This window comes from Dermochelys coriacea, chromosome 13, assembly GCF_009764565.3.
Source record: "Dermochelys coriacea isolate rDerCor1 chromosome 13, rDerCor1.pri.v4, whole genome shotgun sequence".
NCBI classification, from domain to species: Eukaryota; Metazoa; Chordata; order Testudines; family Dermochelyidae; genus Dermochelys; species Dermochelys coriacea.
The window spans coordinates 28,677,579-28,700,783 of record NC_050080.1 but is presented as its reverse complement, the minus strand read 5'-3'; the positions used below and the strand labels follow the sequence as shown (position 1 = coordinate 28,700,783).

At 53.2% G+C, this 23,205-nt stretch overlaps 1 protein-coding gene across 2 annotated transcripts in view; it reads right to left on the bottom strand.

Annotated features, from left to right (window-relative positions):
* The window catches only part of NECAB3 (N-terminal EF-hand calcium binding protein 3), a 114,090-nt gene extending 91,380 nt beyond the window's left edge, over window positions 1-22,710 (bottom strand). Inside the window, exon 1 of one of the 2 annotated variants that reach the window (XR_005288677.2) lies at window positions 22,417-22,710. Coding sequence is in view for 1 of the 2 variants with exons in the window: in XM_038370084.2 (XP_038226012.1) it covers window positions 22,417-22,527 (111 nt within the window). In the remaining variant the exon portion in view is untranslated. The remainder of the gene's footprint in view (window positions 1-22,416) is intronic. The other variant, XM_038370084.2, reaches the window with a different exon arrangement.
* Window positions 22,711-23,205: the final 495 nt, after the last annotated feature.

The following is a 23,205-nucleotide window of genomic DNA, read 5'->3' as shown; positions in this document are numbered from 1 at the left end:
GCTCGCTGATGTTCCGACAGTGCTACCAGGAAGCCATGGAGATGTCTGGCTAAGGAGCAGTGTGGATAGTAGCTGATGCAGGAAGTACGGCCCAAGAAACTCAGAGTGACAGTGCCCTGCGGCCCTCTGATTGGCCACACTCCCAAAGCCCTGGCTTTTACCCACTCCTCATAATGCTTCCCCCTTTGTGAATGTGCAGAGCAGCTAATGCCTCAGCAGAAGGATGCAGTTTGCAGCAGAACTCGCACCTCTCCTCCCCATCTTGTGCTGCCGCAGGGATATAAACTAGCCCAGACCCTGCCAGTGTTAGGTAATAGGTACCTGGGGGATACAGGCTTTGAGTCAGGTCAGGCTGTTCTGCTCTGTGCTCTCTCAGAGCCCATTAGGACTGGCTGATGCACTTTGGAACTTTCCAGCCTACCACTCAATAAGGAAACCTGCATTTTCCTCCACTGGGGATTTCTCTGGATTTTAGAGCAAAGCCCCACCCAGGTGGGGGATGGAGGGGCTCTCTCCACTTTGCTTTCTTGCGTGTTGATCTTTTCTGATTTTGCATTCATGGTCTCAGGGACAATAGAATCACAAAGGCAACATGCAAATGCAAGGGCCAGTCTCATGTTTCCCTGGGCATGAAACTCACACTGATGTTTATGGAAGCTCTGGGCACAGATGGCTTGCAGGACTGGGTGCACATTCAGGTGAGCAAAGAAGGCACCACCTTGTTCTGCACCTATTGAGTTCCCAGGGTGAAGGCCCCTCCCTCAGCATAAGGGGAGGAGCTACTGAGCCAAGAACTCAAATGAATCTGGGGGACAACAAATGATAAACCAGGGACAGGAGTGAGGGTTACAGGTTCAAAATCAGGAATCCTGAGGGGGATACTCAGCAAAGTCTGCAGTGCCCACTGCTCCTCAAAGGTGTCTAGGGAGCCAGCAAACGCAAAGGCGCTGGAACAATTTGTACAGTGGGGGTTCTGAGAGCCATTGAACCAAACTGTAAACCCTGTATATGATGGAAACCACTTCAAGCCAGGAGGCGCTGCAGCACCCCCAGCAACCCTAGTTCCAGCACCTATGAGTGGACACGGCCCAGAGGAACTCTGCCCGGATGCGTGAACCAAGGGAGGAATGGAAATAGTCCCACAGTCACAGAACACCTCCCTGTCCAGCATCCTCCTCCTAGTTTTATAGATGGCCACCTTGGCCAGCACCAGGAGGATGACGACGAGTGGGGCACAGATGTGGTAAGCATAGATCAGGAGGTGCGGGGAAAATTGCAACCAGAACCTGAGGAGAAGGGTCTCCCTGATGCCACAGAAGGGACGTGTGTCAGGGAGGGGGGTGAACCATGCCAGGTACACGCCCACGCTCACGGCTCCATGAAGGAGAAGCCAGCTGATATCCCCGGTTGGCCATGGGACCAGGGTGGAATACAGACTGGCCCACCGGGGTTTCTCACCCTCCACAGGTGGTAGAAGGTACCACCACTTGGTGTCCTGGCCAGACACAAGGGTGAGGAAATGGAACGTATGGTGCACAAAGGTGTACATCTGTTCCCCAGGCGCGATTCAGAAACGAGCCGGCTGCATGACTGCATGCAAGTAATGCAAGGGGAGTCAGGGAGGCTCATGGCAAGGGGCCTATTAAAAGGTCTGGAGGGCCAGGGGTAGGCAGGGAGCACCCTCCTGCAGGACCCACTCAAGGAAGGCCCAAGAGGTGGGCAGTAAGGTGCCAGGGAGTATAAGGGGTGGAGAGCCCCGTGCACTTACAGAGCACCAGGGGATCCACTCAATCCCCCAAATCGTAGTCCAGAAGGTCTCCAATCTGGGTGGTTCCTGCCAGGACCAGCCTCCGGCGCACAGAGGGGGACTCCGCCACTTGCACACCGAGCTGGGGGTTGTGTAGCAGGGGCCTCTGCAAGGAGATCTGCCCCCTCAGCAGCCATCACGGACCTTGTCGCCGAGACCAGCTTCCAGGTCCAGAGGAGGTCCTGGTGGAAGACCAGCAGCTCAGAGAGGTCTCACAGAAGACCCCCTCGGATGAAGAAAAGAGCTGCCTGTCATATCGGAGCCCTCGGAGGCGGCAGAGGAAGGCATATGCCAACGTGCTCCATGCCGGACTACCTGCAAAATAAAGGAGTCTCTGCAGGGCCTGAAGACGGAAGACATGGACCTGGCTGCATAGGCTGAGCAGGCCCTGTCCCCGCTCCTCCACGGGAAGACTCGAAAGCCCTGCAGAGACCCAGTGCAGTCCTGGCCCAAAGAACTCCAGAGCTAACCTCTGAAGCCAGGCCAGGATCCCCGGGGCTGGGCTCAAGGTGTTGAGCCAGTGCCAGAGCATGGACAGAACCAGCTGGTTGAGCACCAGCACCCTCCCACCTTGTTCTGCAGGCACACCAGCTGGGCAGCGTAGGTGCCTGGATTGGGGGGTGGAGGCACACCTAAGTTAGCACCACATCTATGCCTCAGGAGAGGGCCTGTGGGTGCTGTGGTGCAGGAGGTGCTGTCATGCCGAAGGCACAGAATGGCAACTCGAAGCTTGTGTTCTTAATGGAAAGTGGTGGCTCTTGTCACAGAAGTGGGGTGTTGGCTGCCATGTCCCAGCCACGGTCCAGTTTAGGTAATCACAGTCTGCCTGTCTTAAATTCCCTGTGTCGTTTGACTCGGACACAATATTCTCCTTGCCTTCCAAGCTTAGCCTGCTCTGCTATGTTGCTTTTTGATGTAAAACATTGACCACACTCCAGCCCAGGGGAGCTGCAATGCAGTGAGTGGCAAAGCAATCCCAATCAGGTTCCCCGGAGAGCCTTTGATATGGATTATAGAACTGTTAGTCACAATTCATTCCTATTTTAAATCAGATGCACTGGGCAGGTGAAGTGAGCTCTCACTCCAAACCAAACCGAAAGCTACTAACTGATCAGCATCAGCCTGAAAATGAGTTTAATTTAAGACCAAATACAACAGAAAAACCCTCTGAACTTCCGCAGTGCCGGCTTGTACAGCCCCCCCAAACCTTCCAGTTAGTCTCCAGCTGCAGACACAAGCACTCGGCTGTATGTGATGGAGCCAGGCATACTAAAGTGTCGCCTCCAGAGTCTGCATTGGCTTCCAGCTCGTCTGCTGTGGGCTGAGGGATCGTTCTGCTTGTTCCTTCCAGGTCTCTGGGCCAATGGGGATGCACCTGCTGTTGGTTGTGTTTTGCAGTGCCCTCTGCAGTTAGGGCAGATGAGGTACAGCCTCCTTCACTGTACAGGCTGGTGAGAGTTGAATTACCTGGAAGCAATGTTGTCTAGTGGCTAGAGCACCAGCCTTGCACTCAGGATAGCTGGGTTCTCCTCCTAGCTCTGCTGCTGGGTCACCATGAGCAAATCACTTCCCTTTGTAATGCCTCAGTTTCCTGATCTATAAAATGGCAATGATGGCATTACGCTCCTTTGAGATCAACTGAAGGAAAGTGCTACTATTCCGAGCAGTAAGAATAGTACTGTTTTAATGAATCTTCCAATTATTATTTATTAGTAATAGTCAATACGTACCTTGTGATAGAGCCCAAAATACCCAGGTGGGATCAGGGCCCCATTGTGCTGGGTGCTGCACACCCAGAGGACTAAGTCAGTTCCTACCCCGGAGGGCCCAGGATCTAGAGGATGTGAGAGTCTGGGGGCAGCATGCAGGACATTCTCATCGGGGGGGGGTCACTGAGGTCAGAAATTCAGACCAGCTGGTCGAGCAATGGCTAAATCTGCTGCTCTCCGCCCTTTCCTAGCCAACCCCCAGCTCAGAGCTATTTTGCAGCCATGCCGATGTCTGTGATTAAGGAATGAGCAAAAAGCTTTGGCACATCTCCCAGAGTTCACTGTGCTCGTTCCTGTGTGCTGGGAAAGCCAGAACTACAGGAGATTTTCCCTGCACGACCTGCGTTACTGAAGCTGAGCTGTGTGAGAGTCAATAAAATGGAGGTTTTTAATGCTGGGAGTCATGGATTGAAGGGGGACCAAGAGGACGGCACAAATGCAACTAACAATCTTCACAGCCACGTTTGATCTTTTCAAAGCGTCTCCTCTTTTTGGGCTAACACCTCTGATCCATCTGCTCTGGGGAGCTCTCGGTTTGGCCTCAGCAGCTCTGAGGTGCATAGCCGGGGGTGGAACATTGGCCACTGTGGATCCTGTCCACATGCAGCAATTAAAGAGGGGTGCGAGGACTTGTTGCCCACAAACCATTTCCCTCCCTGAGTAAATGTTTGGGCTTTATTTATGGCAGTCACAAAGGACACAATAGAAGCCTGTTCTCTGGAATCAAAGCAAACTCTCCCCTGGATGCCAAAGCTGCAGAGTGGGAGCGGTCTGCACCCAGCCACTGCTGCATCTTGCATTTGCAGCTTCCATTCTGCTGAGCTCAGCACCTGGAGTTATTTTACACACACACACACACACACACACACACACAAACACACATTTAATTACATATGCATTTCAGGAGCAAGGCTCTGTGCTTTCCCACGTCAGCTATCCTAACCCATTTGTGCTAATCAATGAGCATTACCAGGCATCTCTCTGAGCATTAGCTCCTCACTCACCCTCTTCTCGGTTGAGATGCCATCCAGCCCCCCACATTCCCAGCCCCCCTCAGAGCTCCACGCCCAGCCCTACATATTCCCAGCCTCTCCCTGATCTCCCCACCCATCCCCCACATTCCCAGCCTCTCCCTGAGCTCCCTGCCCAGCCCCCCCCACATTCCCAACCTTTCCCTGAGCTCCCCACCCAGCCCCCAAATCCTGGCCTCCCCCAGAGTGCATCCTGCAATCCAGGCTGCTCTGCATGCTCCCTGTCTACCCCACCCCAAATCCCATCCTCTCCCAGACCGCCCCTGAAATCCCAACGTCATGTGGAAGAAGCTGTGAGGGAGGCTCGTCTGCTGTGGGCCAAGGGATCGTTCTGCTTGTTCCTTCCAGGTCTCTGGGCCAATGGGGATGCACACCTGGGCCAGGTGTTCAGGCTGCTCTAACCACCGTCAGTACCAGATCTAGCTTTACACCCGTCCACTGCCTCTCCCACACCACCTCCAGTTTGTGCTCTCCTCAACCCTCTTCCTCTGCACGGAGGGGAACAAAGTGGCTCTTTAAACGCCCTGTTCCCCCACCTGCCCCTCGCCCCCCCGGCTGCTCTCCACCCCCTACAGGGAGAGCTCCTACAAGACTCCAGGGGAGCCCTCCACGCCCTCAAGGGAAGCACTCAGCTCTCCCTTTGTGGTGGCCCAGTGGTTTACCTCACCTGTTGTCCAGTGCACACCTCACAGGGGAGTTAACCCATGAGCTCTGGGCACAGGTTGCTTTCCTGAGGGGTGGGAAACCCCGGCTCAAACCCCTGGTCTGGCACAGACCCGCAATGGATTCTTTCAATTCACTGAACATGCAAAACAAATTTCAGAACTGGATTCGCCCCAAACCGAATTTGGTTTTTACAAAACTGCCGCCAACCCCAAAAATCAGTGATTGGCCCAATGCTAGTGATGCTGCTCGGCAAGTGCGGGCCGGCACTGCCACAGGACAGCTTCTGGCTATCATTACCTGGGAAAGGCCCTTCCTGCCATGAGAACCTGGCAGCATCTGCCCCACATCAGCTGGTTTTTCCCCCTCTCATTTCTCTCTTGCTGATTATTTTTAATGCTGAACTCCCTCCTCCACCTCTTTCCCATGAGTGCACCTGAGTAACTGCCAAGACAATTGTACCCAGTTTGGTGGCATCACCTAACAAACTGCTGGCATCACCGTACCAGTTGCTCTTTGTCCTTTGTATTCACAGCCTGCTGCCCTCTTATTAAACAGACATTGGCTTGGCAACTGCCTTCTCTTCTGGTTTGCATCCCTTCAGGGAGCAAGACTAGGCTAGGAGCCTGACTGTGTACAAAGAGCCAGGGCTCGCAGAGATGCATCCTGATCACACTGCAGACTGTTCTGTGTCTACAGCCCTTTGATATGAGAAGGATCCTCATGGGAAAAAAGCCTTAGAATGGAACAGGCATCAAATAGAGAAGCCCTTCTATAGACATTTCTCTAGAAGCCTGTGAAATGGCCCTAAAACCCTACAGAATTCAGTAGAGAATGAAATCCTCTCCATGGGTCTCTATTAACCACCCCGTAGAATTCCAGAGCAGAGGTAGATTTCTCTCCTCAATTCTGTAAGGTGATGCAGAATAGCTATAGAAAATTAAAACCTTTCTCCAGGTCATTTGATTCGTCCTCCAGAAGGGGAATGGGGCCTACTGGTTACATGAGAGGACTGGGTGCTAGGATTCCTGGGGCTCTGCTACTGACTCACTGTGAGATCTGGACCAAGTCACCTCATCTTTCTGTGGTTCCGTTTCTCTGTCTGTCAAGCACAAATGGTAAACCCTATGTACAGCACCTGCCAGGGTGCTACGGTGAGGTTTGCAGGGTGCCTGGAGACACTCCCACTGTACAAGAGCTGTATGTGCAAAGTCTTATTAACTAGAGCTAGATCTGAGCCCTAACAAGCTCTAAGTAGGAAGGCTGGTCTTGTGGTTAGGATACCAGCCTACAACTTAGTTTAATTCCTGGCTGTGCTACTGACCCTCTCTGTGTTCTTGGGCTCATCACTTAATCGCTCTGCACCTCAGTTTCCCCATTCTGTAAAGCAAGGATGTACTTCCCTATCACAGGGGTGCCATGTGATAAACTCGTTCATGTTTGTGGGGCACTCGGACCCTGTGGTGCGGAAGGTACAAGAGTCCCCAGACAGATAACTCTGCACCTGAACTTAGGGGAAGGTCAAGTCCAGATCCAAATGCTCTAACTGATCCATGACTCTACAATAAGAAAAGGAGTACTTGTGGCACCTTAGAGATTAACAAATTTATTAGAGCATAAGCTTTCATGAGCTACAGCTCACTTCATCGGATGCCCACCACCAAATGCGTCCGATGAAGTGAGCTGTAGCTCACGAAAGCTTATGCTCTAATAAATTTGTTAGTCTCTAAGGTGCCACAAGTACTCCTTTTCTTTTTGCGAATACAGACTAACACGGCTGCTACTCTGAAACATGACTCTACAATGAGTCAAACCTCAGACAGATTTGATCTGTCTGGTTCAGGCCCATCTCTTTTATTAACCCTGTTCTGAGCACCTATTTTATTACATGTATATGTATCAGTTCTCTTTCACCTTTCAGCCACTAACCAGACCAGTTTCCCATCACTGCCACCATGGCCCCTGGAACTCACCCCAGTGCCTCCTGATGCCTACAAAGCCTTGAAATGCAATCTAAGTGATGCATGTCCGTTGTGCAGACCCTGAGCATTGGGGTGAAAGTCACTTTGGAAGCAGGGAGGCTCTCCCATAGTCTTGCTGCTGCATTTACAATGATCCTGTCCTGCTCAGAGCAGCTGCCAGTAGTTAGGGGAGGAAGGAAGGAGTTTGCCTTTGGTGAAGCTACAAGGTCTCCTGCTTTGTACAGCAGATTTTGAATTCACATCACGCCAGAAACCATCTATGAGTTTAGGGCTAATCTGGGAGTATCTGAGTCCCTAGAGAGCCCTGAGCAGGATTCAGAGCTCAGAGGCAAGTGCCTATTTCCAATCTCCATATACTCCACGGGTATAAAATGGCACAGCTCCATTAAAGTCAATGGAGCAATGCCAATCTACAGCAGCTGCGAATACAGCCCCTCCCTTTAAATCCATCCATCGGTGCTAACCTGGGGGATGATGCAACAACAGGCGGACGAACCTCTTTTGCCTGTTTCCCCTTCTTTACCACTTCCCAAAAAGAAAAATCAAGCAACAGCTTAAGAACCTCCGGAGACAGCGATCCTCTCGGGATGTTACATGGGGCCTGTGCTTGCATTCAACCCATGTATTAGTCAATAAAAACAATCAAATGCTGTCTCTCCTCGTTACCTGTCTGATAGCTGATAATTCTGTTAGAGTGCAGGCTAGGTGTGAGAAACAAACCCAGCCCCCCATGTGAAGCATGAGGCCTTCCTTGCTGTGAGCCACTGCAGGGATGAAATCTGACAGGTGAAATGATAACCTGCCATCCTATCGCAGCTAGATTCCTTGAGAACAAAGCACACTAATAATAGGAACCCTAATTAGTGCTGTCTTGATGTCTTCAAATGGCCTAGAGAATGGCAATCACAATCCTCTACAAGCAGCCAAATTAGCCCCTGGCTAGGCAGTTAGCAAGTGGTTTTTTTCCATTTTGTAAGGTTCTATTTTAAGTGCTGTGGGCGGGACCAGGTTGTTAAAGGAAGTTACTTTTTTAAATTAAATTCCTGAAGCTGGTATATTTTTCCCCTTTAAAAATAATTGTTTGGTTTGAATACTCAGCCTTTTTCACCAGTAGGAGCCTAATCCTGCTGCCTTTCCTCATGCAAGGTGGTGCCCTGACTTCAAGTATGAGTGAGAGATGCTCACCTGAGTAAGAGTTGCAGGACTGGGCCCTAGCTGAGACCGAGTAAAAGACCTGGTGCTATGGAGCTGCACTTCGTTTGCAGGGCTGGTAATGACCTCAGCTCCTGGACTCTGAGTAATGTCACATATGACACACAACACGGTGGGAAGCACTACTGGGCTGCTGTTTGCCCGACTGTAGAATGGGTATAAGAGGTCATGTGACATGTCAAAGGTCACACGGCACGTTGGGGTGAGCAGGAATAGCACTCTGATCTATCACATGGCTGTACAAGCCCGATGGCTCACCACAGTGGCTCTGGATCAGTGTTTCCCATCATTAGTCTGTTATATCCTAACCAGAGGGGGGGTTAAGGTTTCGTGAGGCCCTGGGCCCTCTCCCAACTCCTTTCACCTGCAGTTCTGCCCGTTCCACCCCTTCTGCCTCTGGCCCCACCCACAACCCCACTCCATTCTTCCCATTCCCCAGTGGCCCCGCCTTTTCCATCCACAGTCCACCCCATTGCGCTCCCCCACTGCAGCCCCCACAACCCGTTTGCTCCTTTCTCTTCCCTGCCCCTGCATCCCCAAGACTGGAGAAGCTCTGTGCCCTGACTATAGCCCTGGGCCCGCAGCGGGGAGAGCTCCCCCAGCCCCAAGGCCGTGGCAGGGAGCCAGAACTCATCCAGTCCCCTGCAGCTGGGATCCGCGTGCTGGGGTTTGCCCCGCCTACCTGTGATTGAAAATTACAATCCCCAAAGCAGCTCCCTATTCTGAGATCTCCCTGTGTGCTTCATTGATTCTCTCCCCAGCCACTTTGATTCTCCTGTGTTTAACCCACAGCACACAATCATCCACAATGTGACCCCTATTCATTTGGGGAAGAGCCCCAGCTTGCTCTTCCTCCTTCCCTCTTTGGATGGCCCAGGTGCTTTCCCTTAAGCCTAAGTGGGAAGCAGGTAATCAGTCACAGGTGCATTGGACCCCTGCCCCCTCTTAAAGGAGCCTATCAGCCAGTATTTTGAGAGATAGTCTCCCTTAGATGCTCTTGCTGCTGCCTTCCCTCAAAGCAGGTAATGCCGAGTCTCTCTCCAGAGCTGCTATCTGGTACTTTTTACCGCCAGCCACAGCCCCGGTCCCTGCATTGAGTAGATCCCAATTGGATAGACTAAAGATGCTGAAGGGGAGAGAGCAAGTGCTGAAGCAACAGCCATTTCTTTGTTAAGCTCCCTATGAATTGATTCAGTGCCTTGGGAGCTCCTCGCCGCCACAGGGCGAGATAACGTCCTCAGCTCCTGGACTCTCAGATGTGATCACTCCAGGGAATGAAAGGAGGAACCCACATTTCTGCAGGGCAACATCCCAGAGTCTGACAAAGAGCCAGGGAGTGAGACTGAGAAGCACAGGAAGGAAAATCTCCGACTTAATCATAACAACAGAGAGGTCAGGGCCGATTCTGGCGGAGTAGGTGAAAGATAAGCCAGCCTTAACAATCCCGGTTTAGATCTGACGGACAATGAACAGAGGGGCAGGGAGAGAACAAGGAAAGGATTTCAAGGAAAGCAGCAGCCTTGGAATAACTTTGGTACAGTGGCTGAGGAGCACAGCTCTACCTACCCCATAGGGCCTGGACTCATTAATTTGTCTTCTGGTTGTAAAGTAGGGCTGGGAGAGCACCAGGCAGGTGCTACGTGATTTTCTCTGAAGGGTCAGGAAAGTGACTACCCTGGCACCGTCTTGCTCAAGCGAACTGCTCCCCATGTGCACTCAGAGTCAAGTGACCTGATGAATTAGGGAGGAAAGGAGGTTTTTAGTGCCATCTGTTTCCTTCCTGCCCTGGGACAGCGAGCTGGATTCTATTTGCGCTCTCACATTTTCAGCAGAATTGCGCTGAATGCAGAACCATTATCATTAATAACAACGCATGAACTCGGCTGGATTCTTAGATCCCAGGGCTGGCAGTCACAACAGCTTCTTTTCAACTTGTAAATTGGGGAGATTTCACACGGAGTCCTAGTGCTGAAGCGCTGGAATGCAGAAAAGTCTCCCAGGCACTGGAGATGTTCAGAAGTGGAAATATACTGTAATAAAAACACTGTACTTCAAACTCAATCAGTTCCTTTATCCAAAGATCAGAAAGTGCTTTCCAAAAATAAATAAAATGATCCTTGAAACCTCTCTGTACATCATACGCTTTGGTGCTGTCCATACTTGGGTGAGGGGGAGGGGGAAGAGAAGTTCCCAACTCTCCACACTTGAAGAAAAGGAAAGAACAGAGTTGCGAGCACACAGATCCTCTCCCCTCCCCCTATGGGGAGTTCATAGGTGTAAAACTTCTGGCAAGGATTCACATGAGGCTAGGACACGATCTTTACTTTACGTTGGGTGCAATCTTCTAAAGTGCCTTAGGAAAGTCACTTCTAGGGACTACTAAGGAGCTGTGGAAAATCCCACCCATTGTACAGCACTCTGGGCATTCAAGAAACTAGAATTCAAAAGCAGTGAGGAAAACAGGCTGTTGCCTTAACGAATCTCCCTGTTGATAAAGGGGCAGAACATGCTGAGGGAAAGGTCATCTGGGAAAATTACAGAAAAGGAGGAACAGGGAAAAAATTAGAAAAAAACCTCCCTGGCCGTCCTGTATGACATCCCATCTGCTATTGCTGTGCACAATTCGAGTGGGGCGTCTCTGCCACCACACCAGCTGGAAGGTTCTGCTGTCTCAGCATAAACATGCCAAACACTTCAAAGTCTATGGCCGTGAGAGAAAGGCTTTCTTCTGTCTTTTGGAGGCTATTAGCAAAAGCTGAACCTCCACCACAGTGCCACCTTTCACCTCTTTCCTGAGAAGACTTGGATTTCTCTGAACTACAAAGGGAATCCCAGGACTGTCTGAAGACTGACCTCAGGGTGCAGCGATGATCAAGAACAGTGATTCTGTAAACATGGCTCGTTCCTGCACAGCTCTGCTCCCCTGCGGCATGTGAGGCAGATCTGCTCAGGCTATTGACAAAGAGCTGCCAACCATGTGCAGCCGCACATCTGGGCCAGGGGATCCTCCCTGTACAGAAGAGCTCAGCTCCCACAGAGGATCCCAAATTAGTGCCCTGATTTTCCAAAAAAGCGGAGCAGTGGTAGGCTGAACTCCTTTGGAAATCTGGCTCCAACTCTGAGTGCAGAGCTCCTGCAAGTCTGGTTAGGGGTCTTGTGAAAACCTGTCCCATGGTTTGTAAAGATTGTTGAGTGTCTTGGAAACTTCAGGGATCTGTGAAAGCCATGTTTATCCAGGTCAGTGTCACAGGGTGGGATGGCTCTTTAAGGGCGGTGGGCTCGACACCAACTGTGACTGATCAGCTGCCTCCCAAGTGATGGGTGGTGCCTGGGATAGTCTGCAGGCCTCCTGGGTCCAGACCCTCAAAGATATTTAGGTGCCTAAATCAGACAGAACAGGGACTTGATCCTGAGTCTCCCACAGCCCAGCTGGGTACCCTAATCACTGGGCTACTGGCTATTCTACAGTGAGGGGCTCTCGCTTTGTAAAAAATGTCACAAGGTCTAGGTTTCATCCTGATGAGGAATAAAAACATTCTGAGTCCTCACACTATTCCATGAACTGGAAATCTTGGTTTCCAGCCAGCCCTAGAGAGGAGCGCCCAGCCTGGACTGCTTGCACTGGGGCAGCTCGGCAGGGTTCAGAAGAGGATTAGATGTTCCTGGGGACAATGAGACCATTCCAAGTGACATCTGATAGGACGCAAGGAACTCCCCTTCCCTCAATCCCCAGTGTAGGGCGTGGCCAGTCCCACTGGGGACAGCAGTCCCTGCTCCTGCCTAGTCATCTTAGAGCTGTCTAAGGGTACGTCTGTGCTGTACCTGGGAGCCTGGTTCCCACCTCAGGTAGACACAGGCCAGCTCTGCTCGAGCTAGTGCGCTAAAAGTAGTAGTGTAGCTGGGGATAGCTGCCTGCGTATGAGCCCGCCTGGACCTCCTGGCTGCATGCCATCTACCCATGCTGGGAATCACGCTCCCATCTGCAGAGCAGACATATCCTAAAGGGGGCATGGTGAAGCTAGGATAAAGGACTTGCCTCTGCCTCTCTCTGCACCAGAGGGCAGAGGCTGGGTCTGGAGGAGGAACCTCTCTGCAAGGGTGGCAGGGGGCTTGCTTGGCTGACTCAGTCAGATCCTCTGGAGGGCTCCGGCTGCTGCACAGCCCCTCATCCACCCTTCCCAGGGTACGGCCAGAATCCGGCCCTTAGGAGGGGGTTGTGAGGATGTATTTATGTAAGTCACACTGCTGGGGCCAGGGGACAGAATGGAAACCTAGCCACGCACACTCAGGAATGATCCAGCCTTTCTGCCGTGGGTGCACTCTGCCTGCACAATGCCTCTGGGTTACGGGCTGGCGCAGGACCCCAGAGTACATCATCCTTAGCAGCCCAGAGAGAGGCCTGCCAGGGTCAGGTTAAACGGGCCTGCTGCCTGTTTGCATGCGTTCCTCACCTCGAGCTCAGCATGCCATGCTGGAACGAGCTCCAACAACCCACCCACAAACATGGACATTTAGATCCAATTTAAACAGTAAACCCCCTTTTTATTTCCCTGTCCCTTGCAGCCCCTGTGCCTTCTCCAGCCTCCCTTGCTATTGCATGGCGCCACCTACTGCCAGCTCCCCCTACCAGCACTCAGCTGGCATCCTCTCCAGTGCCAGGAGTGGCTTGCTTTCTTCTCCCACGCTCATCTCAGAATTGCTGGCCTTTAAACTCCCGGCTGGATGCAAGGATGAATTGGGCTTCCTGGGGGTGTAAAGCCACCACGCTGCCAGCTCTGAGCCAGCATGTCCTCGGCTGAGCTCATGGACGGTTTGTCCTTGCCTTTTGTGTTGGCCGTAAATGGCTCCTTTTTAAAATCCCTTCAGTTAGGTGCAGGGGGCAGGAGAGGGAGCAAACAGGGACGCCTGGATTCATGTCACTCCCCGAGACGCCTGTGGCATCAAGCAGCTTCCTCCAGGCGGCTTCCTGACTGGAATAAATCAAGCAAACGGGAGAGGATTTCTTACACTGCAAGCCCCTCAGGGCAGAAGCTATAGCTACCTACATGTCTGTTCAACTGCCTGGCGGGAGGACACCCTGCTCCCCAGTGGGACCTCTGGGCACCCCCGGAATGTGCTATTAAAGAACAGCAGTGGGGTCGCACTAACTTTGAGTTCTGGCTGTTTCTGAGCTGGCTGGATAAATCCTGCTGTCAGTCTGACCCTCTGCACTGCTGGCAGCTTTCCCAGGACGACTGCTTCCTCCTGGCCATGCAGGCCTCTGGACCCAGGAGCACACAGCCTGCGGAGCAACCAGTCTGACCCTTATTATTTATGTCACTAAGAATCTAAGCTGGGTGCAGTGGGGTGAGCTGTCAGGGAGTGAGCCAGAGGAGGTGGGTGAACCAGCGGTGGATGGGGGGAGACAGCAGAGAGTAGGGTGAGCCAACGGGGGTTGGGGGGGAGACAGCAGAGGGTAGGGTGAGTCAGTGGGGATGGGGGGAGACAGCACGGGGTAGGGTGAGCCAGCGGGGGATGGGGGGAGACAGCAGGGGTAGGGTGAGCCAACGGGGGTTGGGGGGGAGACAGCAGAGGGTAGGGTGAGTCAGCGGGGATGGGGGGGAGACAGCAGGGGGTAGGGTGAGCCAACAGGGGATGGGGGGAGACAGCAGGGGGTAGGATGAGCCAGCGGTGGATGGGGGGGAGACAGCAGGGGGTAGGGTGAGCCAGCGGGTGTTAGGGAGGAAACAGCAGGGGGTAGGGGGAGCCAGCGGGCAGGGGGTGGTAAGCTGGCAGCGGGAAGCTGTCAGGAGGCTCTGGTGTCTAGCGTTCTGCACGTCTGCCAAGGCCACTCAATGGATGAACGTCAGCGGGGAAGGCTACTTCGGTGCTTTGTGCGGCCTGCATGTCTCAGCTGATGGATAACGACTGGTGCGGTAGGGGGTGTCTCATCTCTAAATCCTCTCTCCCTCCCCTGCCTTTCTTCCTCTTCCACTCCCTGTTTCTGACCCCTCTTTTCAAGTCTGCTCTCTCTTCTCCTCGCTCCTTTCTCCTTTCGCCCTTGCCCTCTAGTACCTTTACAGGGGAAAGCACAGAGGAGCCAGCCTAGCGCGCTGCACAAGCCCTGTGCTCTCTCTCTGTGTCTAAGGAATCAATATCCTGGTGTGGCTTTCAGGCCTCTGATGCTTCAGCAGACTCTACATCCCCCGTCCCTCCACACACTGTCTGCCCCCCTTCGTCTGCCCACCCCTCTGCCCTGGGGTCTCACTTCTCTAATGGGCACCATCAGGCTCACAGCAAAGGAGCCTGCCAGATACACTGCAGGCTGCCAGTTGCTTGCTGAAGTGGCAAACAGTTCCTCGCAGGGCCCCACTGTGCTAGAGTCATGAACACAGACCTGGCCAAGGCTCCTGGCAGGCCAAAGCAGCTGGAGCCTTCTGTCAGCTGCCTTTCCGAAATCCTCTCTGCTATCTCTGACCTCCACCTACATCCTTCCCCAGCACGGCCTACAGGAAGGAACGCCAGGTGTATCTATCTTCAGCGGCACCTGAGCTAAGCCTGCCCTCCAGGCCTCAATGCGCCTGCCCCAGGGAAACTATAAGAATTTTCACCCACGCAGGATGGAGCTCAGGGTGTCACTTCGAGGACGGATGGAGGGTAACGCCCTTTCAGTCCTAGAGGTAATAAAGGGGGGCTCTTTATTTTCAATCTTCTGTAATCACGGAGACCGATATGTCCAGTGGCTAAGAGCAAGTGAGTGGGAGGCAGACTCCTCATTGTGTGTGTGTGTGTGTGTGAGAGAACTGTATTGATTTCGAAGGTGCTGGGAAGCCTTAGAGACTAATGGCCTCTGTTTAAACCTGGTATAGTCCACAGTGGATCAGGTTTCCACATGCTGCCTTTCCGTGGGCCTCAGTCCTGACCTGGAGGAACTAATCTATGGCTGATAGGACAGTTCCTTCTCTATGGACCCATTCATTCCTTGGCGTCTCTGTTGAGACTGCATGCAAAGAGGGTGTTAATTAGCACCAGCTGGAGTGATGGAGGTTGTAACACAGAGAGGAGGAGACTACGATTTCTGGGTCCAACTCCAGGGACAGCTAATGACTCCTGGCTGTCCTGGGCTAAATCCGGGTGTCCTTGGGCAAGTCATTTAAGGATCCATGTTCAAAGGCCATTCTCCACAGGCACGTGCATGCAGCCACACCAGGTAGGTGCAGACACCTTCTGTGTGCATTGCCAGTCACTAGTCTAAGACCTCTGAGGGCACAGGTGTGTGGATCTGCACTACAGGGGTCAGCCAACTGAAAGCGTGTGCACACTTTAAAGCATGCATCCGCTTGCATGCGGACATGTGGGAACAAACAAGCAGAGATCCTTTATAAGCACACCCCTTAAAATCCCTGTGTATTGGTTTCCCCATCTGTAAAACAGGGGTAATTACAGTTCCACTTAGCTACCCAGCACCATCGTGTGTCTCAAACTACCCCAGGGGTAGGTCGTGATGCTCATTTAACTGATGTTTTTAAAGTGTTGGAGACGCACGATGAGAGGTGGCTCTAGACTAGCAGTGTATTAACACACACCTCTCATGTGTAACACACTCTTGCTTATCATTCCAGATGCAGACATGTATTGATCTGCAAGGCTGGCAGTGGAGGAGACATGGAAAGAAGTAGGCTGTTGCTCACAGCCAGGCTCAGGGAAGCTGTTTGGAAGCTGTCCAGTTACTGAGTGCTGAAAGTGGAAGTCCTGCCAGACTCTAGGACTAACCTATGAGCAGAGAAACCAAACAGATGGTCCAAGGGAAGCTATGAGAACAAGGGAAGCCACTGGATGCTTCTAGTAACAAGATTCGTGCCTCGGGTGTTAAATTGTGCTAATGGTGCTCTGATGAACTGGTTTGGTTCATCAGCTGATCATCATCAAAGCAGCTGCCCAGAGGATTTCTACTGGCATTCAGCATTCACCAGCCAGACCATTCTTTTCAAGTGGGGCTCTACCTGCTCCATCCAGCTGAACATTTCGTGCAGTCATAGACGCTGGCTCGACAGTCCTATGGACTGAAATCCTCCAATGACAGAATAGGTCCACAGGCCTCACACCCCTCAACCGTGAGCTGAAAGGGCTAGGGGCAGAGAGGTCTTTCTTTTGCACAATGCATCCTTAGCCTCCCCAATGAAACTGTCAATTAGCATTAGTTTGGGCATCTTTGCTGTTTCAATGCCCAAGTCTGCTGAGAACTGGACTGTCCTGCAAACTCATGGCACCTAAGCTCTTAAGGAGGCATGAAAAGTGAGTTACTATGCTCACCCCAGTTGGGTAGGAACTGGATTTAGAGACAAGAAGTTCCTTGTCACATTATCACTTCCCTCAGTCCAGTTCCCCCTTTATTCCTTGGGAAGCTCCTCCAGCCAGAGCCAGGTCAGAGATTTGGCTCCAGCTTAGATTAAGTGCCTCAGGTTTCCGTACAATCTTCCCTGATTGGAAGCTCAGCTACAAATGCCACACTGCAAGAACTCCGGGTGTCCGATAGGGCAGGAAGGTACGCAAGGCGCAGAATGAGTTGGAAAGCAATGGGCCAAGCTACTGCCCCAGCACTGGCTGAGATCTCTCGCTCTGATTCTAATCATGCCAGCCTTCTCTGGAACACACAGCTTGTTCTGAAACAAACATACAGGACAGTGCTCTGCCCTGATGCCCATGCAGGGAAGGAGAGCGCAGGAGTCCAGGGGTGACCCACCCATCTCTCATCTGCTTTAGAGATGAGGTGAAGGGGAAGCCACAGAGAGGGTTGAAAGCTGCAAAGCAAGGTGACTGGTGCTTGGATCACCTGTGCTGTGGGAGTGCAGCTCCTGCTCCTTAAGAGGATGCTCTGTGCACTCTATCTAGGTAAAGCCACATTACTGGAGTAGCTGAGTGCCTTACGGTCCCCAACAGATCTATCCTCACAACACCCCTTGAGGTAAGGCAGGGCTATTATCCCTATTATATGGAGGGGAAACTGAGGCACAGAGACTAAGTGATTTATTCAAGGTCACACAGGCAGTATGTGGCAGAGCTGGGAATTGAACCTAGGTCTTGGCTAGAGCCCTAAGCACTGGAACCTCCTTCCTCTCCAAGTCACTGCAATGGGGGAGGGGACAGCCATGACCCCCTCCTTCTGCCTATCCTTTCTGTTGTAGTTAATATTTTACAGTCCTATATTGAGGGGAGTGCAAGGGCTGCAATTGCGGCCAGCCCCTGCCTGGGAGAAACAAGGGGGAAGCCATCACCTGCACAGGCACAACCTGGCCAATATTTAGCAAGTGCTAATGCAAACCACAGCAAAATGGCTGAAGAAGTGAAAAATACACTCCCAGGTGGGCAGCTATTGAGGGCTTGCTGCTGGGGAGCAGTGAGCAGAGAGGAATGGAACTCCTATGGCTTCCTCCTCCAAACATATCACTGCCTTGGGATGCTCCTGAGTTATGCCTCAGACATTCCCCTCGCCCCTCGCTGTGACTGTCCCCAGGACAGAAGCTGCAAACACAGGCTCTCACAGCTGTAAAGTCAGGAGCCGCTTACCAGCTGTGCAGCCTTGGCCCTGATTTTCCCATCCCAATCTCATCTCTCTCTAGGGCCCGATTCCACCACCCTTACTCAGGGTGCATAGCCACTCACTACACAAATAGCCCCACCGAAGCTGATGGTTGGCATAGCAAGCTGCCATTCAAAGTCAACCTGCAGTGATGATGTCTTTGAGATGAGCAGCCAGGCGTCCTCAGGCTGGGCCTCTCCATCGGCACCCTGTTGCTGGGCAGCAATTACTGCTCCCGGCCCCTCTGACTCCTGACAAGCCAAATGCTGTGAAACTATCACATTCGGCAGCGCAGCCAAGGAAGCAGAGCAGCCATGCAAGGATGGGGAGTTCTGCGGGGGTTCTTCTCCCAGGAGCTGGGGAGGGGAGGCAAGAACCAAAGGAGAAGGGCACAGAGAGAGTGGGGCTGCTGCCTGCACAGACCCACTGGCCACAAACCCCCAATGGGGTTTAAATCCACATCCAGCACCCTGCCTGTGGGTGGAGGGAGGATGACATCCCCCATGCAACCCAAGTTTACTTGTGCTTTGCACAGGAACTGCGGATTTCACCCTAAAAGCTGCCCAGATGCTCTTGGTCTAGCAAAAGGGTACCCAGACTTCAGTCTCGGAGGCACACTTAAATTACTTCCCTTGGAGACTACTCTTCCCAGCATGCAATGCTCCACCTTGAGATGAGCACCCTTGCTACTAAAATCAAGATTGAGCACTGCATGCTGGGATCTGCCATGTCCATTACAGGACTTCTATATTAAAGAGAGCCATGGATGATATAAGTCGCTGGGCCACACCTGGTCTTTGAGGTGTCTGTCAGACACCCCTACCTGAGCAAATAGGATTGATTTCAACTGCTTCATGACATATTTAGAATATTTAGAAATTACATAGGGGGTGTAATTCTAGCAGATAAAACAGACAGCATGTCAATATTTTAGCATCTAGATTAGACAAGCACTAGTGGGTGTCACTTTTAAACAGTTGCACTTGACAATTCTCACAATTTTTTTTATCATGAGTCTCACACTATTTGGTGCTTTCCTTAAAGCCCCAGCTTCTGGAGTCATGTGACTACATGAGAATCTCAGCTCTTTTTAAAGTGAGTCTCTTGCCCATGTGGTTGCAGAGAAAAGCTTGAAAACATGATCCCTAAAGGATCTGAAACCAGAATACAAACTAAAAATGACCCAATATTTATTATCACTATTTATATGTGATATTTGGAGGTCTGACTCATGATTATTTTTAAACACTTGGAACTGGCAGGACTGCTGTCTACTGCTCTCTGCCACTTTATTTCTCTCTGAAATAGGGCCAGATTTTCAAAGTTCAGCACGGACAGTTACATGCAGATATTTGCAGATGGTAACTCATGTGATTCTACACAGGCTTGTACACTGTGCCCATCTCAAGGATACCTGAGCACCAACCTCCCACATGTGTCACCTGACACGGGAAGTGAGACACCTGCAAATATATGTGTGTAGCTGCAAACACGTAACATTGCAAATCAACTGCAAAGGCTGGAATTTGCAAAGAAGCCTTGGGAATTGGGCACTCAGCTGACCTGCGATTTGGGCACCCAACTCTCTTAGGGTCCATTGCAAATTCCAGCCCAAATGTCTACTCTACTCTTAGCCAGAAACTTAGCTGCTCCTGTCACAACAGACATACTGACACTGCTTCCAGTGTAATAACAGCTTCTCAGCCCTGTCTATCCTCCGTTTAGAGTTTTCAAAGCAAAATCCTGCAGATTTATTGACTGGTGCAAACAGGAACAGTTTATTTGGTCAGACGTCACTGGTTCTGGCTGAGCCATGCTGATTAACTGTGCTCTAGCCCCAGCAGTGCTCCAAAGACCTGCCAGTCATGCTCCTCCTGTTGGACTCTGTCCCTGGTGGTTACCTTGGCTATAAATTGTTCTAATGCCTCAGGGAAGGGCCAAAGCTTCGATTTCATTTCCATCTGTCAGCATCAAACTCCCCCTAGCTACTGGGCCACCCCACCGCCAGCTTGATTTCAGTCCGAGGAAGGGCACCTCACTTGCTCGGAAAGGGGAGGAAGAGAGAGGTGGCCTCTGCCTGAAACAGAAGTGACCAGCACTTTGACAGCCAGGCAAAGAGCCGGGAACTGAAATGCTGCTTGTCTGAAAATGAAAAAAATCAATCCACACCCATAGCTGGGGCTGGTACTTCAGTTACATCTTCCAGATCTATGTCTCTTGTTGGTGACTCAGTTGCACAAAGCCCAGCGGGTGACCGTGACCGTGTAGCCACAGGCAGAGGGCTGCAGGAGGCCACATTCTAAGAATCAGCTGGGCACATTTGACTCTTGGGGTACCCGTCAGACCCTCTGGAGGAGACAGTGCCTTCGGCAGTGGTTTCCACAGCTCTGAGCTACTGTCTAAGTAGGAAGCAGTTCCACAGGATACGCAATTCAAGAGAAAGGACTGAGGACTAAGATCCATTAGCCAAAAGAAACAATAGCCAATTGGTTGTTTGTTCCTAAAGGCTTTCACTCTTGTGAGCAATAGAGGCTGAACTGGCAAAGCCTGGGTGTGAAGGCATGGAGACCTCTCACAAGGAGCCAGAGAGCTCCAGCATCTGGCTTCATAAACATTTCATACAATTCACTTTTGTACAATTAGCCACAGGGGTTTCCGTTAATGTGTCTCCGGTACACTCAGGGGAGCAGAGCATCAAGCACAATGGGCTGTTTGCTTTGAATGTCAAGATGAAAGATATCAACAGAAAGTTCTCCACTGCAGGTACAGCTGCAGGAAGCCCACGCCGCTGTTCTTAGCCAGCTCCTAGCATCGGAGGGCTGCCTGGAAGCCTTAAGTCAGACCATTACTTCAAAGCTGCTTTTAACTCTTAGTTTCTAAGAGAGAGGCAGTGCACACAGTGATCAGACAATACCCACAACTCTGCAGTAAACACAGCACGTTAAAAGCAAAGACACCTTCAAATGTTTCCCAGCTGGCAATCCTCTTTGGAGCTGGACTAGAAAACTCTTCATCACCCACGTTAAGAGTGTAACTGCCAGCTACAATAAACCTTTGTTAACACAGATTTCCCGGCTGAGATTTTAAACCAGGCTCTGGTGACTTTTACCGCCGGAGCAGCTGTAGCTTTAGTTACATTACACAATTCAGTTAGGGGCTTAAGCTTCCAAACTGGTCAGGAAAATTGACCAGCCCAAAAAACCAAAATCTGCTTCCCTCCTCCCTGGCTACCGATTGAAAAAGAAACAGGTACTATTCTACTTGCATGACAATGAAGAAAAACAATCCCCGCCCCCCGCAAAGCTTGCCCTCAAATGGAGGAGTTAGTAGCATTTTGCAAAGTTGGGGGATGAAATAGGCGTTTGTTTTGTTCGGGAACAATGCTAAGAACCGCACATTGTTCCGTAGGAGAAAGCAAGGATTTTCCCATTCATTCCCAGTCCAAATGATGGCACCGCACATTATGAACAAATGTTCAACCCCGGGGCACCTAGCTCATGGACGCAACACGTGGGGCTGCAAAGACACAATTCTCTGTCCTTTGTACTCACACCCCGGTTCTGCCCCCCGCTTGGGCCCCTGAAGGCAGATTCTGCAGGTGCCCCGTGGTCACAGGTCATTGACGGTGCGCATTGTGGTGGGTGTGTGCGGGCACGCGCGCGCACATACACACACCCACGCACCCCCCCCCGCGCGCGCGCGCGCACACACGCACCCCCCCGCGCGCGCGGGCACACACCCCCCCCCGCGCACACACACACACCTGGTCGCGCACACACACGCACACACCCGCGCACACACGCACGCACACACACCCGCGCGCGTGGGCACACCCCCCCCGCGCGCGCGCACACACACCTGGTCGCGCACACACACGCACACACCCGCGCACACCCGCACGCACACACACCCGCGCGCGCGCGCACACACACCCACACCCGCGCGCGCGCACACACACACCTGCTCGCGCGCGCACACACACACCCACGCGCACACACACGCACACACCCGCGCACACACACACGCGCGCGCGCACCCCCCCCCCGCGCGCGCCCACACTCCCCGCGCGCGCGCGCACACACACCTGCTCGCGCGCGCACACACACGCGCCCCCCCCCCCCCGCGCGCGCACACACACACACGGGGCACAGCAACTAAAACAGCATCTTTCCCCGCAGGGTCCTGCCAGGGTGCAGCCGCGCTGAGACGTCTCCACGGCGGAGCGTTCCACCTGCCCTGTGGGACCCAGCCAGCTCCCAGCCCAGCCCCGTGCAGGCGGCCGGCCGCGGCTCCGGCTAGCCCGGGCTTGAGCCCCCACCCCCCAGCCCCCGGAGCTGGGAGCCGCGGGGCGGGACCGTGGCGCTGCCTGCCCGCTCGCCCCGCGCCTACTCACGTCGAGGAAGAGGGAGAGCCCCGGGCCGCGGGGCTGCGGGGGCCGCCCGGCGCCGGGGGGGGGCTTGGCCGGCAGCAGGCACGTCGCCAGCCTCTCCGCGCAGGCCAGCATCTCCGCCCGCCCGCCCGCCGCGCCGGCCTCTCCGGCGACTGCCGCGCGGGAGCGGGGGCTCAGCGGGTCCCTCGCGCTGCCAGATGCTCCGGCCGCCGCCCGCCTCCAGCGGGCAACTTTCCCCGCCCGCCTGATTGGCCGCGAGCGGGGATCGGGTCACGCCCGCCAGCCGCTGCGCCGCGCGCGCCGGGAGCCCCCGGCTGCGGGCGGCTGCCAGGCCCCGCGCGGAACCTCCGCCTTCCGTGGGGGGGGGGCGCCCTTCCCCGGGGCGCCACTGGCGGAGTCACTGGCGGAGCACGGGGCTGCACCCGCTGCGGGGACAGGAAACAAGGGACAGGGCAGCAAGGCCTGGCCCCCCGCCCTGTGGTCAAGCAGAGAAACCGTTTGCCCGCTGAACACCGGCACCGGGGGCAGCACAAGCCGCTGGGCAAGAGCGGCGCAGTGGGGGCGGGCGAGGGGGGCAGTGCCGCAGGACCCCCCCCCACTCCTGTATTAAATGCCTGAAACGTCTAAGGCCAAATGCAACCAGCTCCTGTGGCTTCTGCGCCTGGGACCTGCCATCTCCCCTTGGCTGGAATGATCCTAAGTTCCTCCTAAGACATGGGCACTAGGCCCTTTACTAAAGGGGCATGGATGGGGCAGCTATGCGTGTTGCACTAACTAACCGCTTGGACTTGT